The sequence below is a fragment of the Dryobates pubescens genome, chromosome 14, assembly GCF_014839835.1.
Source record: "Dryobates pubescens isolate bDryPub1 chromosome 14, bDryPub1.pri, whole genome shotgun sequence".
In the NCBI taxonomy this organism is placed as follows: domain Eukaryota; kingdom Metazoa; phylum Chordata; class Aves; order Piciformes; family Picidae; genus Dryobates; species Dryobates pubescens.
Window position 1 is genome coordinate 29605573 of NC_071625.1, and position 12809 is coordinate 29618381.

The window sequence follows — 12809 nt, forward strand, 5'->3', positions numbered from 1 at the left end:
GAGACAGGAGCTCAAGTCAAGCCCATCAAAGCTCTCAGCACCTCCTGCACAGCAGACAGTGATCCAAGTGGGTTTCTGCACTTTGCTTACCAGCTACAAGAGTGCAGCTTCACAGAACACCTGCAGCCCAGGACACCTGTCTCCAAACTGACTGCCACCAAATGACACCTGTCCTAAGCCAAGAGATGCTGGGTTACAGCTTCACCTTCACTCCAGGCTGTGTCACCAGAATGAAAGTGACCCATTTTCAATGCCTTTTACACTCTGTCTGGCTGTGCCCACCTTTTCTCCTTGGCTGTGGCACTTTGTGGGCAAACATTTCACAGAGGCACCTGCAATTGCTGAGCAGTCTGCAAAAACCAGCTCTGCCCAGAGGGGAAACAAGAAAGGGGACATGGGGCACTCAGGTGGAGACAACTGTGTCAGGCCCCCCAATGGAATAGGAAGGAGCTGATAGCATGAAAGCAGGAAATGTGCATGTGATAGCTTGGTTTGCCTCAAGTTGCTGCAGGGGAGGTTTAGGTTGGACATTAGAAGAAACATCTTCCCTGAAAAGGTTCTCAAGCACTGGCACAGGCTGCCCAGCCAGGTGGTTGAATCCCCATCCCTGGAGATGTTTCAGAGGCAGAGATGTGGTGCTGAGGGCCGTGGTTTAGCACCAGCCTTGGTAGAGTTAGGGAATGGTTGGACTGGATGAGCTCAAAGAGTCAAACGTTTCAGTGACTCCATGACTCAGGCAGGGCATGCAGCTGAGCTGGGCACCTGGCTGGTGCCAAAAGGCTTTCAAAAGACTAGTGTCAGGCTTTTCACTTGCATTTCTATCTCAGCAGAAGACTATCATATCTTAACTGCTGATCCCTCTGGAGCCCTCAAATCACTGATGTTCATGTGTTTCAGGTCTCCTCCTGCAGGAACATACAGTGACAAACATAGGTCCACAAAAGTATTTTTCAGCTGGCTCCTGAAGGTCCAGCTGCAACCAGTGGACATGGATCAGCAGAGACATACTCACTCCTGGACACAGGGCCTATGTTAAACTGAAATCCTACTCTGAGCATTTCAGGCTAGTGCTGTTTCAGTGGTGGAGCAGGGCTGGTTTTTGCACAGGCATTTCACCCAGTGAGGAGCTGCCACATTGCTGCGCAGCTATTAAACAACAGCACGGTAATTAGATCAGCTGCTGGGGAAAGGAGACAATGATGACTTCAGCAAAGCACTGTCACAGCCCTTAGAGTCCTGGCCTCAAGAGAAGGCCTCTTCTTTGCCACGTTGTCCCCCTAGCACGCACGTGCCACAACCGTCTCAGCACTCTCAGTCCGACGACGCAAGAGCAGGAGGCAGTCCCTGGGCGATGATGTTCTAACAGATGGAGGTAACCTGCTGCTACTTTTCTATTTCACTGGGGGTGATTTCCTGGCAGAGCAGAGGTGCCTTCCACTCGCAGCCAGGGAGGGCCAGGCCTAGAAGTAGCTTTGCCTGGTTCTGAGGGGCACCATCAGGCCGGCCAGCCTCTTGCGCAGGCAGAGGAACGCCAGGTAGCCCACTCCGGCCAGCAGGCCGACCAGCAGCGCGCTGCCCAGCACCTGCGGAGCCCTCTTCTTGGCCACGCGGAAGGCCGTGGGCAGCACGGCCGAGATCAGGATGTTGTTGACGTGTCCCAGCACTTGGCAGAAGGCTTTCCTCTTCAGGACGCGCTCGTAGTAGGCCTCCACGTTGGGCCGCTTCCCGTTCCCCCAGTTTCTTCTTGCCAACCCCAGGAACTTGAGGCGGTGTAACGTGACGGCGAGGGACACGTCGGCCAGGCTGAAGAAATCCCCACAGAGCCAAGGCTGGTTCCCATCTTCTAAGAAGAGACCAAACATTCATAATTAGGAGTTAATGGAACACACAGAGAGAAGTCTCCACGGGCTAACACTTCATTGAGTGCTGTCTCAAAATGCTGGCTAACAAACACCACCACCGCTTCAGCAGAGGCTGCAGTCAGGGAACACAGAATCATGGAATGGCTGCAGCTGGCAAAGACCTCGAAGATCATCGAGTCCATCCATTACCTGACCCTACCAGCTCTGGTGCTAACACACCTCCCTCAGCACCACACTTCTGCCTCTTTTAAAACTCCTCCAGGGATGGGGATTCAACCACCTCCCTGGGCAGGCTGTTCTAGTGGTTGAGAACCCTTCCAGTGAAGAAGCTCCTTCTAATATCCATCCTAAACCTCCTCTGGTGCAACTTGAGGCCATCTCATTCTGCCACTTGTTACTTGGGAGAATATATTGATCCCCACCTTTACCCTACCTCCTATCAAGCAGTTGTGTAGAGCAAGGAGGTCTCCCCTCAACCTCCTCTTCTCCAGGCTAAATAACTCCAGTTCCCTCAGGTGCTCCTCCCCAGACCTGTTCTCAGACTCTCACTGTACTAATGTACATTTTACTAATCCTTGCTCACTCTTCACACAACATTGCAAAGTCTTAGACTCAGCAGCCTGGCTGACATCTGGTGAAGAAAAAAGAGTCACATCTCAGGTTTACAAATTCAAACCCCAAAGCAAACCTTTTCTTTTTCTCAACTGCATTTCTCAAAAGTGGCTTAAACCTCAGAGGGGTGCAAAGGAGCAAGGCAGTTGAGCTCTCACCACTAGCAGCACAACCTAGCACCCTGCCTGTGGCACTCAGCTCTATGGCATTCACTCAAAGACTGCTAATTTGCTGGAGGCAAGACAAGCAGAAATGACTGACCTGCACCAATAACCAGCTCTGTTAGACAACAGTCTGTCTGCTCATCCTTCCTGTCCTGGACCCCAGACCATGAGGGTTTTACACTGTTTGGGAAGTGATGGATATTGACACTGACCGCCATTAGTCTGGGGTACAGGATCCCTTTGCAGTCAATTGGAGGTGAATCTTGCTGGGATGGTTCAGAGCAGGCAGTGCTAGGCACCACCACACTTCTAACTTCAGTGATCTGCAGATCCACCACCCTAAAGGGCTCCCTTGTACTGACTGCAGCCAGAGCTTTCAGAAACCCAGGGTATGAAATCTAGTAGTGAGCACAGCTGCCAGCATGAGTCCTCTGCTCTGGCCTACAGCTCAAAGAGGACTATGCCACCTACTGCCTTCTGCAGCTCTTCTCACCCAGCAGGCATGCAAAACCTCTGGCATGAATGTTCAGCAACACTCCTGTGGAAACAGAGAAATCTGGCAACATCTTCAATTCATTTGCCACCAGGAAAAAGCAACAGCTTGGCACACCACTGGTACCAGTCCACTTTGACCAGGTGTGGAAGAAAGGCCTCTGCAGAGGATGGCTGTGTCCTGTGGTGGTGAAAGGATACCCAAAGACTCAGCCAGTGTGTTCAGCAAGGTGATGGAAGGAAGGCCAAAGCAGCTGACCTGCAAGATGCCTGCAATGGCACTAGCAGTAAGTGAATAAAGGATTTGAGCAGCAGCAAGAGAAGCAGAAGCTTGGAGGCTGGCCAGGACCTGGTAGAAGCATTATTCCCAAACCTCAGCAATGTGAATTCCTCAGCCAAATCTCCAAGCAACACCTAACAGTTGCAGGTTTGACTAAGGCCTGGATCCTCTGGGTTGTCATAACCTCAACACTGCATCAGTTAACTCCTTGGCAAGGCTCTTCAGCAGAGAAAGCAAAGGGGCTGCTGGCAATGGTGACAGGCTTTAGTTTGCTGCTCAAAACAGTGCCATCCTCTGGGAGCTCAAAGCTTTTCTATGGCTCTTACGCTGCTGATTCAGTAGAAAACCCTGTCTAGATTTTCAGTTCCTGCTCAAATTCACTCTCTTGGTAGCAATGGGTAGTTACTACAGCAGCTATTTCTGGAGCCAAGTACAGAGCTACTGATCAGAGCAGCTTGGCTGATGGCTCATGCAGCTTTCAGAGAGGTCAGGGGCAGGATTCCTGTCAGCATTGCTGTCCCAAGCCTGGGTTCTTTACCCAGTGTGCAAACCCCAATTGACACACTGAGCCAAGATGTTTGTTTTATGCCAGCTTCGCACTGAAAAGGCTGCCTTGCACCCTGACTGGGAACAACAGCACCACTGGGAGCTGGACCACACTCTGAATAAGCAAAAGACTAATACCATTTGAATGATATTCAGCTTTCCTTTGGGTGGACAAAACTTGTATCACTGCTGCTTCTCAAGATGTGGGGGGGAGGGAGTTGCTTCATGATTAGAGCTGTGACTCAGATGGCTAATTCTGCACAAATATCAGCATGAGAACAAAACAGGATCTTAACAGGCCTTAACATAAGGTCCTTAACAGGACGTTATAGCAGCATTCCAGTACCTGAAAGAGGCCCACGAGAAAGCTGGGGCAGGATGTTTGAGAAGAACTTGTAGTGATAGGACGAGAGGGAATGGATTGAAGCTGGAAGGGGTAAGGTTTAGACTGGAGATTAGGAAGAAGTTCTTTATAGTGAAGGTGGTGAGACACTGGAACAGGCTGCCCAGGGAGGCTGTGGATGCCCCTTCCCTGGAGGCGTTCAAGGCCAGGCTGGATGAGGCCTTGAGCAAGCTGGTCTAGTGGAAGGCGCCCCTGCCCATGGCAGGAGGGCTGGAGCTAGATGATCTTTAAGGTCCCCTCCAAGCCAAACCATTCTGTGATTTCTATGAATTATTACAGTTAGCCAAGGTCTACAACTACACCACCAAGAACATTCTGTAGTTAAGGTTTTTCTTGCTTATGAAGTAGTGCAAAATTGTGCAGCTGATTATACTCACTATGCTAAAATTGTGATCACTCTCACAGGACTTCTACTCACTGACAGCAGCAGTAACCTAAACCACGATTTCAAACAGCCTTCACTTCTTCTATGAAGTTACATCAGTCTATGCAAAAAGATTCATTACAGGGCTCATTACAACCAGCTCTGTAATGGTGCTGCCTGCCAGTCTATTCAGTCTCCCCAAAGCTGAGCACCAACAGGATTTGGCAAGAGTCATTCCTTACCTGGGGTTTCCTCGTTTCGCCGCTGCAATTCCGTCTCAACCTGATCCAAAACCTTTTCCAGTTCGTCCAGGATCTTCTTTAGGTATTTTATATTATCATGATCCAGCAGCTTAGACTGAACATAGACACAGGTGAGACACAGACAAAGGTTAGTGTTTCAACCACAGAACCATTGAATCACAGAATAGGTTGGGTTGGAAGGGACCTTAAACATCATCATTTCCAAGCCCCTGCCATGCCAAGGACACTAGAGCAGGTGGCTCAAGGCCCCAGCCCACCTGGCTTTCAACACTTCCAGGCTTGGAGCCTCCACAGCTTCTCTGGGCAACCTGTTCCAGTGCCTCACCATCCTCATGGGGAAGAATTTCTTCCTCATCTAAATGGAGCTTCTTCCAGTCTGAAGCCATCATCCCTCATCCTGTCACTCCACACCTTTGATAAGTCCCTGCCCAGCTCTTTTGTAGCCCCATTCAGGTACTGGAAGGCTGCCAGAATGTCTTCTCTTCTCCAGGCAGAACAGCCCCAATGCTTTCTGCCTATCTTCTCAAGAGAGGTGCTCCAGCCCTCTGGTATCTTTGTGGCCTCCTCTGGACCCACTCTTGTAACAGTTCCACATCCTTCTTGTGTATCTTCAATCATTGTAGATAGTTTATACTTTTATCAGAGAAACCCTTGCTCAGCTGCTACCATGCTTATGGAATGGGATGATTCTCCACACAACCACCTGGATACCACTTGGACAGTAGTGCAATGAGAGGTGCTAGGTATGCAGGTCTGCCTCACCCTGCAGGCTGCTGAGCAGCCCAACACCAGCACTGACGGGCTCTTACCTTTGAAGCCAGTGGGACTAGTCCAGTACTTCAGCACACACTGGAGGTGTGTAGCTGAACTCGGGGACAGCCTGCTCCATGCTTTGTAGGGTTAAACCACTGCATGACATGACTGGCAAGGACAGGTGAAACGTTTTCTGTTGTGGCAGAGACACTCCGACACTAACAAGCTCCTAATAGAGGGGGAACATAAAGGGTCTCTTACTTTAAGGCGCTTCTGTTTTGCTATATAGGCATCTTGAAGGTCTGGGTTCTCTTCTGCAAGTTTCCTCAGCTCTGATTCCGTGTTACTTATTTGGCCTGATACAAAAAAACACACCAAAAGAACAATGTTAGATATCCAAACCTACCTACAGTGCAAGCCACAGGAGCTGACCAACAGCCTCTGTACAGCCATCACAGTGGAGAGATGGGAAATGGCACTTCAACAAAGCGTGACCCCCACTTGGGATCCACAACCATCCTGCTTGGGAGAACAACTGCTGCATAAACTGACCCCACCACACCTTCTGCTCAGCAGAATGAGCTCTATGAAGAGGCAACAATGAGGAATTCTTGTTTCTCATATTCAGAGAAAAACATTCTACTGCCAAAGCTATGCTCACTCCATCCAATTCTGCTACAAATACCTCATGTCTCTGATGTTTGTGTGCCTCATTCCCTGGGTTCTGCTGTCAGAGTAATGACACAGCACTTTTCATGCTGTGAAGGTGCAAAAAGGTCCATACAGAGAATATCTGGAGGTCACGTGGAACATTCCACAGCAAAAGCCTGAATACACTGACTGTGGAACCAAGATGCTCTCAGCTAGCTAAAATAGGACACCAAGATCTCTGATGCCTTTTGGAGCTGCTACAGAGGATATGGCTGTTCTAGAAAAACACTCATTGCATGACTGAAAGGAGGAGTGATGTGGAACATTAAAGAGAATTTTACTGCTTTCTACATTTCTCTCCTCAAAATGGGACATTTGCTTGAAAATCCCATACTTACAGACCTGCAATACCAGAACACAGTGGAGAAAGAGTTATCTTCTAAATATAAGTGTTTCTAGTAATAAGCTGAGAACAAAAGAACAGAGCATGAATCACCTCTCACTTGTACCTGGTAATTTAAGATTAGTTCCAATTAAGTCTCACAAATTAAACTGATACAAAGTTCCTGCTAGAGAATAATGATCTCACTGGTTTGTACATTCTTTGTTTGAACCTGACGTGACTGTGAAAGCCACCTTTCAAGATAGCATGTGAAGAGACTGGAGGATCATAGAATCACAGTATGGTTTGGATTGGAAGGGACTTTGAAGATCATCCAGTTCCAACCCCCCTGCCTTGGACAGGGACACCTCCCACTGGACCAGGCTGCTCAAGGCCCCTAGCAGCCTGGCCTGGAACACCTCTAGGGAGGGGGCATCCACAGCCTCCCTGGGCAACATCTTCCAGTGTCTCACCACCCTCACTCTAGAGAATTTCTTCCTCATATCCAGTCTAAATGTCCTCTCTTCTAGCTCAAAGCCATTCCCCCTCCTCCTATCACTACAAGTCCTTGTAAAAAGTCCCTCCCCATCTCTCCTGTAGCTCCCTTCAGATACTGGAAGGCTGCTCTAGGGTTTCCCTTGAGCCTTCTCTTCTCCAGGTTGAACAGCCCCACACACCCAAGCTATTCCATCACACCCCAACACCAAGTTGACAGCAGTACATTCCTCAGACAAAAAGGGCCTGATGAGTCTTTTATATTAGATTGAGTTTTGTTGAGACTAATCTGCACTTGCACCACTTTGGAAGGAAAGCAGATGCTTCAATTTAATAGGTAAACTTATTACACATTTACAATCACACACACACACAAAAGGATTTCCTTCAGTGGAGTGGTTTGATGCAAGTGGTTCCCTGTGGCAAGATCATCCAATCCAGTCCTCACAGCTGTGTCCCAGCTGCCATTTTCTGCTAAAGAAGCACATTTTCAATCACTAGTAAAATTAACTCCACAGACACCTCAAAAGCGACCCTTCCCCTTGCCTGTTTTCAAACCACAAGAGACTACAAAGACCAGTAAGAAGCAGATGAGATGCACAGAGTACCAAGGACTGGCACCAAAACTAGAAATCCATGCTCAGTATAAAATCACAGAATGATAGAATTGTTTTGGTTGGAAAAGCCCCTTAAGATCCTCCAGTCCAACCACCAGCCCAACACCACCATGGCCATTAAATCATGCACCAAAGTGCCACAGCCACACATTTCTTGAACACCCCCATGGGTGGCAACTCCACCACCTCCCTGTGTAACCTAATTCTGCTTAAAGTGCACCAAAGACACAAGATGAATTCAATGCAACACCTTGAGACCTGCCAGGCACTCAGAGCTGTACCAGTACATACTACGAATTCTGCTGGTGGCATAGGCTGGAATCATGGAGTCCACGGTCAGCTCGGGGTGCAGGATGCAGCCATGTGTGTAGGCATCCATGGGCAAGGAGTCCAAAAGCTCTCTGTAGTGTTGCACCCTGGGATAATACATGCTCCCCTCTTCTGGCATTAATCTGGGTACTTCCTCTGCAACACAAAGGTAAGAATAAAGAAGAACTGCAGCACTGACCCAAAGCAGCATTTCCAAAGGTACTTTGGTTATGTCATAGAATGACAGAACAGCTCAGGTTGGAAGGCACCTTAAAGATCATCTACTCCAACCCCCCTGTCATAGGCAGGGACACCTCTCAATGAGACCAAGCTGCTCAAGGCCTCCTTTCAACCTGGCCTGGAGGCCAGAGTGTTACCCTGCCCTTGATCTCTGTGCACCCCGACTCCTGACCTGATGAATACCAGCTGTAAGCACATAGTAGGTTCACCCAACTTACCCCAAAACACAAAATGCTGCTTCTTGACACTTGAAGAAGCATTTCCTTCCAATCTGGGGGCACTCTGCTTTCTGGCAATACAGAAACAATTTCTAAAGCTTGTATGGGGCCATTTGCAAGTTTTTCTTCCTAATTTTTTACTTCTTTGTTCCACTTCGGGGTCTCTCTTGTTCTAATTCCTTTTCCACCCAGGATTATTCTGGAATCAACCACCTTTCCACTTCCCCTGCAGGGCAGCAGGAGCTGAGGGCAGCAGCTGTGCAGCACTCTGTGGGACACACCATCTCCCAGGGCAGCCTCAGAGTGGGGCTCAGCCCAGCAGTGCTGCCATTGCAGGCTTCCCCATCCTTCCTGAGGGGAAGGAGGACAGGCAGGGCTTTTTACTCAGCCACTCCTGAAGGTGCTGGAAGGCCTTCAGCTCAAAAGAACATGTTTTTACCTCATACCACCACCACCACTAGGAGAGCCCATTCACTTGTGAGACTACAAATGTTTTCTGATCCTGAAGGCTCCAGGGAGACCTCAGATCTGTGTATCAGTATCTGAAGGGGACCAACAGGAAGGCTGGGGAGGGACTCTTCAGAAAGGCTTGTGAGGATAGGATAAGGGACAATGGTTTGAAAGTGGATCAGGGCAGATTTAGGTTGGACATCAGGAGGAAGCTCTGCACAACGAGAGTGGTGAAATACCGGAGCAGGTTGTGCAGGGATGTGGTGGAGGGCCCATCCCTGGAGTCATTCAAGATCAGCCTTAACAGTTCCCCGGACAACCCGATCCAGCTGGAGATTTCCCTGCTGACTGCAGCAGGGCTGGAAATGATGCCCTTTGAAAATCCCGATGCGATGTGTGAACCTGAAGGAGCCTGCGTGATGATGCAGAGCTGCCCCCAGGCCTGCTGCAAGCCACGGCTGCGTGGGGAAGGCTCCCGCACCGAGGCGATGTGGGAGTTACCATCTACGAAGGTGGCCTCAAGGTAATCGATGATCTGCGTTGCCTCGCAGATGATGTTCTCGCCGTGGATCAGCACGGGCACCTCTCCCGAGGCGTTCAGGCGCATGAACCACGGCTCGTTGTGCTCGCTCAGCGGCAGGTTCACGTCGTGCTCCTCGCACTTGAGCGCTTTCTCGGCTATGGCCAAGCGCACCTGCAACGGCAGCGCCGGGCTTACCCCAGAGAAGCACCCCCGGGGCATCCCTGCCCGCGCCCTGGGGCCGCCCGGCCCTGCCGCGGGTGCCCCCCCGCCGCCGCTGCCCTCCCTCGCTGCGCGCCTCCCTCCCTGCCCAGCTGCCGCCGCCCCGGAAGGATGCGAACCGGGGCCTGCTGCCCGCGCCGCCGGCCCTCACCTTCTGCGAGGAGAAGGACTGCGTCCAGTGGTACAGCACCAGCGGCGCCATGGCTCGGCTCGGCTCGGCTCGGCTCGGCGGGCGGGGCCGGCGGCCTACGCGGGCGCGCAGCAGCGCCGTGCCCGCTCCAGCGCCGTGCCCGCTCCCGCGGCGGCGTGCCCGTGCAGATGAAGAGAAGGAGCTGTCCAGGGCGGGGGATACGGGAGGTGCCTCCCGCTCCCCCCAGCCAGCCCGCAGGGCTCGGAGGCCGGCCCGCAGCCCCTGCGCGGCGGCAGGGGCGGGGGAGCAGCTGGAGGGGCACGGGGCAGGACTTCCCCTCTCCAGGCTTCTTTTCTTTCTTGAACGAGTGGTGCCACGGTGAGTGTTGGTATGGTGCTTTGGGAAACGAAAGCAAAAAGCCCTAACCAAGCGAAACAACACAGCAATAACTATTCACAGAATCACAGAATCGTGACCACGGAGTCCAACCAGGCTCTAGCTCTGCCGAGACTGGCGCTAAACCATGGCCCCCAGCACCGCACCTCTGCCTCTTTGAAACACCTCCACGGAGAGGCAAGCAAGCACCTCCCTGAGATGCCTGTGGACAGAGGAGCCTGCCCAGCAGAGAGGGTGAGCAGTGTGAGGCTACTCCATGGAGAGAGGAGCCTGCCCAGCAGAGAGGGTGAGCAGTGTGAGGCTACTCCATGGAGAGAGGAGCCTGCCCAGCAGAGAGGGTGAGCAGTGTGAGGCTACTCCATGGAGAGAGGAGCCTGCCCAGCAGAGAGGGTGAGCAGTGTGAGGCTACTCCATGGAGAGAGGAGGCTGCCCAGCAGAGAGGGTGAGCAGTGTGAGGCTACTCCATGGAGAGAGGAGCCTGCCCAGCAGAGAGGGTGAGCAGTGTGTGGCTACTCCATGGAGAGAGGAGGCTGCCCAGCAGAGAGGGTGAGCAGTGTGAGGCTACTCCATGGAGAGAGGAGGCTGCCCAGCAGAGAGGGTGAGCAGTGTGAGGCTACTCCATGGAGAGAGGAGGCTGCCCAGCAGAGAGGGTGAGCAGTGTGAGGCTACTCCATGGAGAGAGGAGGCTGCCCAGCAGAGAGGGTGAGCAGTGTGAGGCTACTCCATGGCAAGGAGCCTGCCCAGCAGAGAGGGTGAGCAGTGTGAGGCTACTCCATGGAGAGAGGAGCCTGCCCAGCAGAGAGGGTGAGCAGTGTGAGGCTACTCCATGGAGAGAGGAGCCTGCCCAGCAGAGAGGGTGAGCAGTGTGAGGCTACTCCATGGAGAGAGGAGCCTGCCCAGCAGAGAGGGTGAGCAGTGTGAGGCTACTCCATGGAGAGAGGAGGCTGCCCAGCAGAGAGGGTGAGCAGTGTGAGGCTACTCCATGGAGAGAGGAGCCTGCCCAGCAGAGAGGGTGAGCAGTGTGAGGCTACTCCATGGAGAGAGGAGGCTGCCCAGCAGAGAGGGTGAGCACTGTGAGGCTACTCCATGGAGAGAGGAGGCTGCCCAGCAGAGAGGGTGAGCAGTGTGAGGCTACTCCATGGAGAGAGGAGGCTGCCCAGCAGAGAGGGTGAGCAGTGTGAGGCTACTCCATGGAGAGAGGAGCCTGCCCAGCAGAGAGGGTGAGCAGTGTGAGGCTACTCCATGGCAAGGAGCCTGCCCAGCAGAGAGGGTGAGCAGTGTGAGGCTACTCCATGGAGAGAGGAGCCTGCCCAGCAGAGAGGGTGAGCAGTGTGAGGCTACTCCATGGAGAGAGGAGGCTGCCCAGCAGAGAGGGTGAGCAGTGTGAGGCTACTCCATGGCAAGGAGCCTGCCCAGCAGAGAGGGTGAGCAGTGTGAGGCTACTCCATGGAGAGAGGAGCCTGCCCAGCAGAGAGGGTGAGCAGTGTGAGGCTACTCCATGGAGAGAGGAGGCTGCCCAGCAGAGAGGGTGAGCAGTGTGAGGCTACTCCATGGAGAGAGGAGCCTGCCCAGCAGAGAGGGTGAGCAGTGTGAGGCTACTCCATGGAGAGAGGAGGCTGCCCAGCAGAGAGGGTGAGCAGTGTGAGGCTACTCCATGGAGAGAGGAGCCTGCCCAGCAGAGAGGGTGAGCAGTGTGAGGCTACTCCATGGAGAGAGGAGGCTGCCCAGCAGAGAGGGTGAGCAGTGTGAGGCTACTCCATGGAGAGGAGGCTGCCCAGCAGAGAGGGTGAGCAGTGTGAGGCTACTCCATGGAGAGAGGAGCCTGCCCAGCAGAGAGGGTGAGCAGTGTGAGGCTACTCCATGGAGAGAGGAGGCTGCCCAGCAGAGAGGGTGAGCAGTGTGAGGCTACTCCATGGAGAGAGGAGGCTGCCCAGCAGAGAGGGTGAGCAGTGTGAGGCTACTCCATGGAGAGAGGAGGCTGCCCAGCAGAGAGGGTGAGCAGTGTGAGGCTACTCCATGGCAAGGAGCCTGCCCAGCAGAGAGGGTGAGCAGTGTGAGGCTACTCCATGGAGAGAGGAGCCTGCCCAGCAGAGAGGGTGAGCAGTGTGAGGCTACTCCATGGAGAGAGGAGCCTGCCCAGCAGAGAGGGTGAGCAGTGTGAGGCTACTCCATGGAGAGAGGAGGCTGCCCAGCAGAGAGGGTGAGCAGTGTGAGGCTACTCCATGGCAAGGAGCCTGCCCAGCAGAGAGGGTGAGCAGTGTGAGGCTACTCCATGGAGAGAGGAGCCTGCCCAGCAGAGAGGGTGAGCAGTGTGAGGCTACTCCATGGAGAGAGGAGCCTGCCCAGCAGAGAGGGTGAGCAGTGTGAGGCTACTCCATGGAGAGAGGAGCCTGCCCAGCAGAGAGGGTGAGCAGTGTGAGGCTACTCCATGGAGAGAGGA

At 52.9% G+C, this 12809-nt stretch overlaps 1 protein-coding gene across 2 annotated transcripts; it reads right to left on the reverse strand.

Annotated features, from left to right (window-relative positions):
* Window positions 1-1154: 1154 nt before the first annotated feature.
* Window positions 1155-10091, reverse strand: GDAP1 (ganglioside induced differentiation associated protein 1). Of its 2 annotated transcripts, none has more exons than XM_054167357.1 (6): window positions 9995-10091; window positions 9603-9795; window positions 8176-8349; window positions 6001-6095; window positions 4966-5080; window positions 1155-1840 (listed from the first exon to the last, which is right to left on the reverse strand). In XM_054167357.1, exons 1-6 carry the CDS (start codon window positions 10043-10045, stop codon window positions 1461-1463), a joined length of 1008 nt encoding a protein of 335 aa, XP_054023332.1. In that variant the 5' UTR covers window positions 10046-10091; the 3' UTR covers window positions 1155-1460. The 2 variants fall into 2 exon arrangements, with proteins under 2 accessions (XP_054023332.1, XP_054023331.1); XM_054167356.1 differs by having other exon boundaries at window positions 1155-1843.
* Window positions 10092-12809: the final 2718 nt, after the last annotated feature.

Coding starts and splice junctions, on each gene's coding strand:
- GDAP1 (XM_054167356.1), bottom strand. CDS start 10,045: ATGGCGCCGCTGGTGCTGTACCACTGGACGCAGTCCTTCTCCTCGCAG. Junction 9,796..9,994: donor AGTCCTTCTCCTCGCAGAAG/GTGAGGGCCGGC, acceptor CTGCCGTTGCAG/GTGCGCTTGGCCATAGCCGA. Junction 5,081..6,000: donor CAAAACAGAAGCGCCTTAAA/GTAAGAGACCCT, acceptor GTCTATGTTCAG/TCTAAGCTGCTGGATCATGA.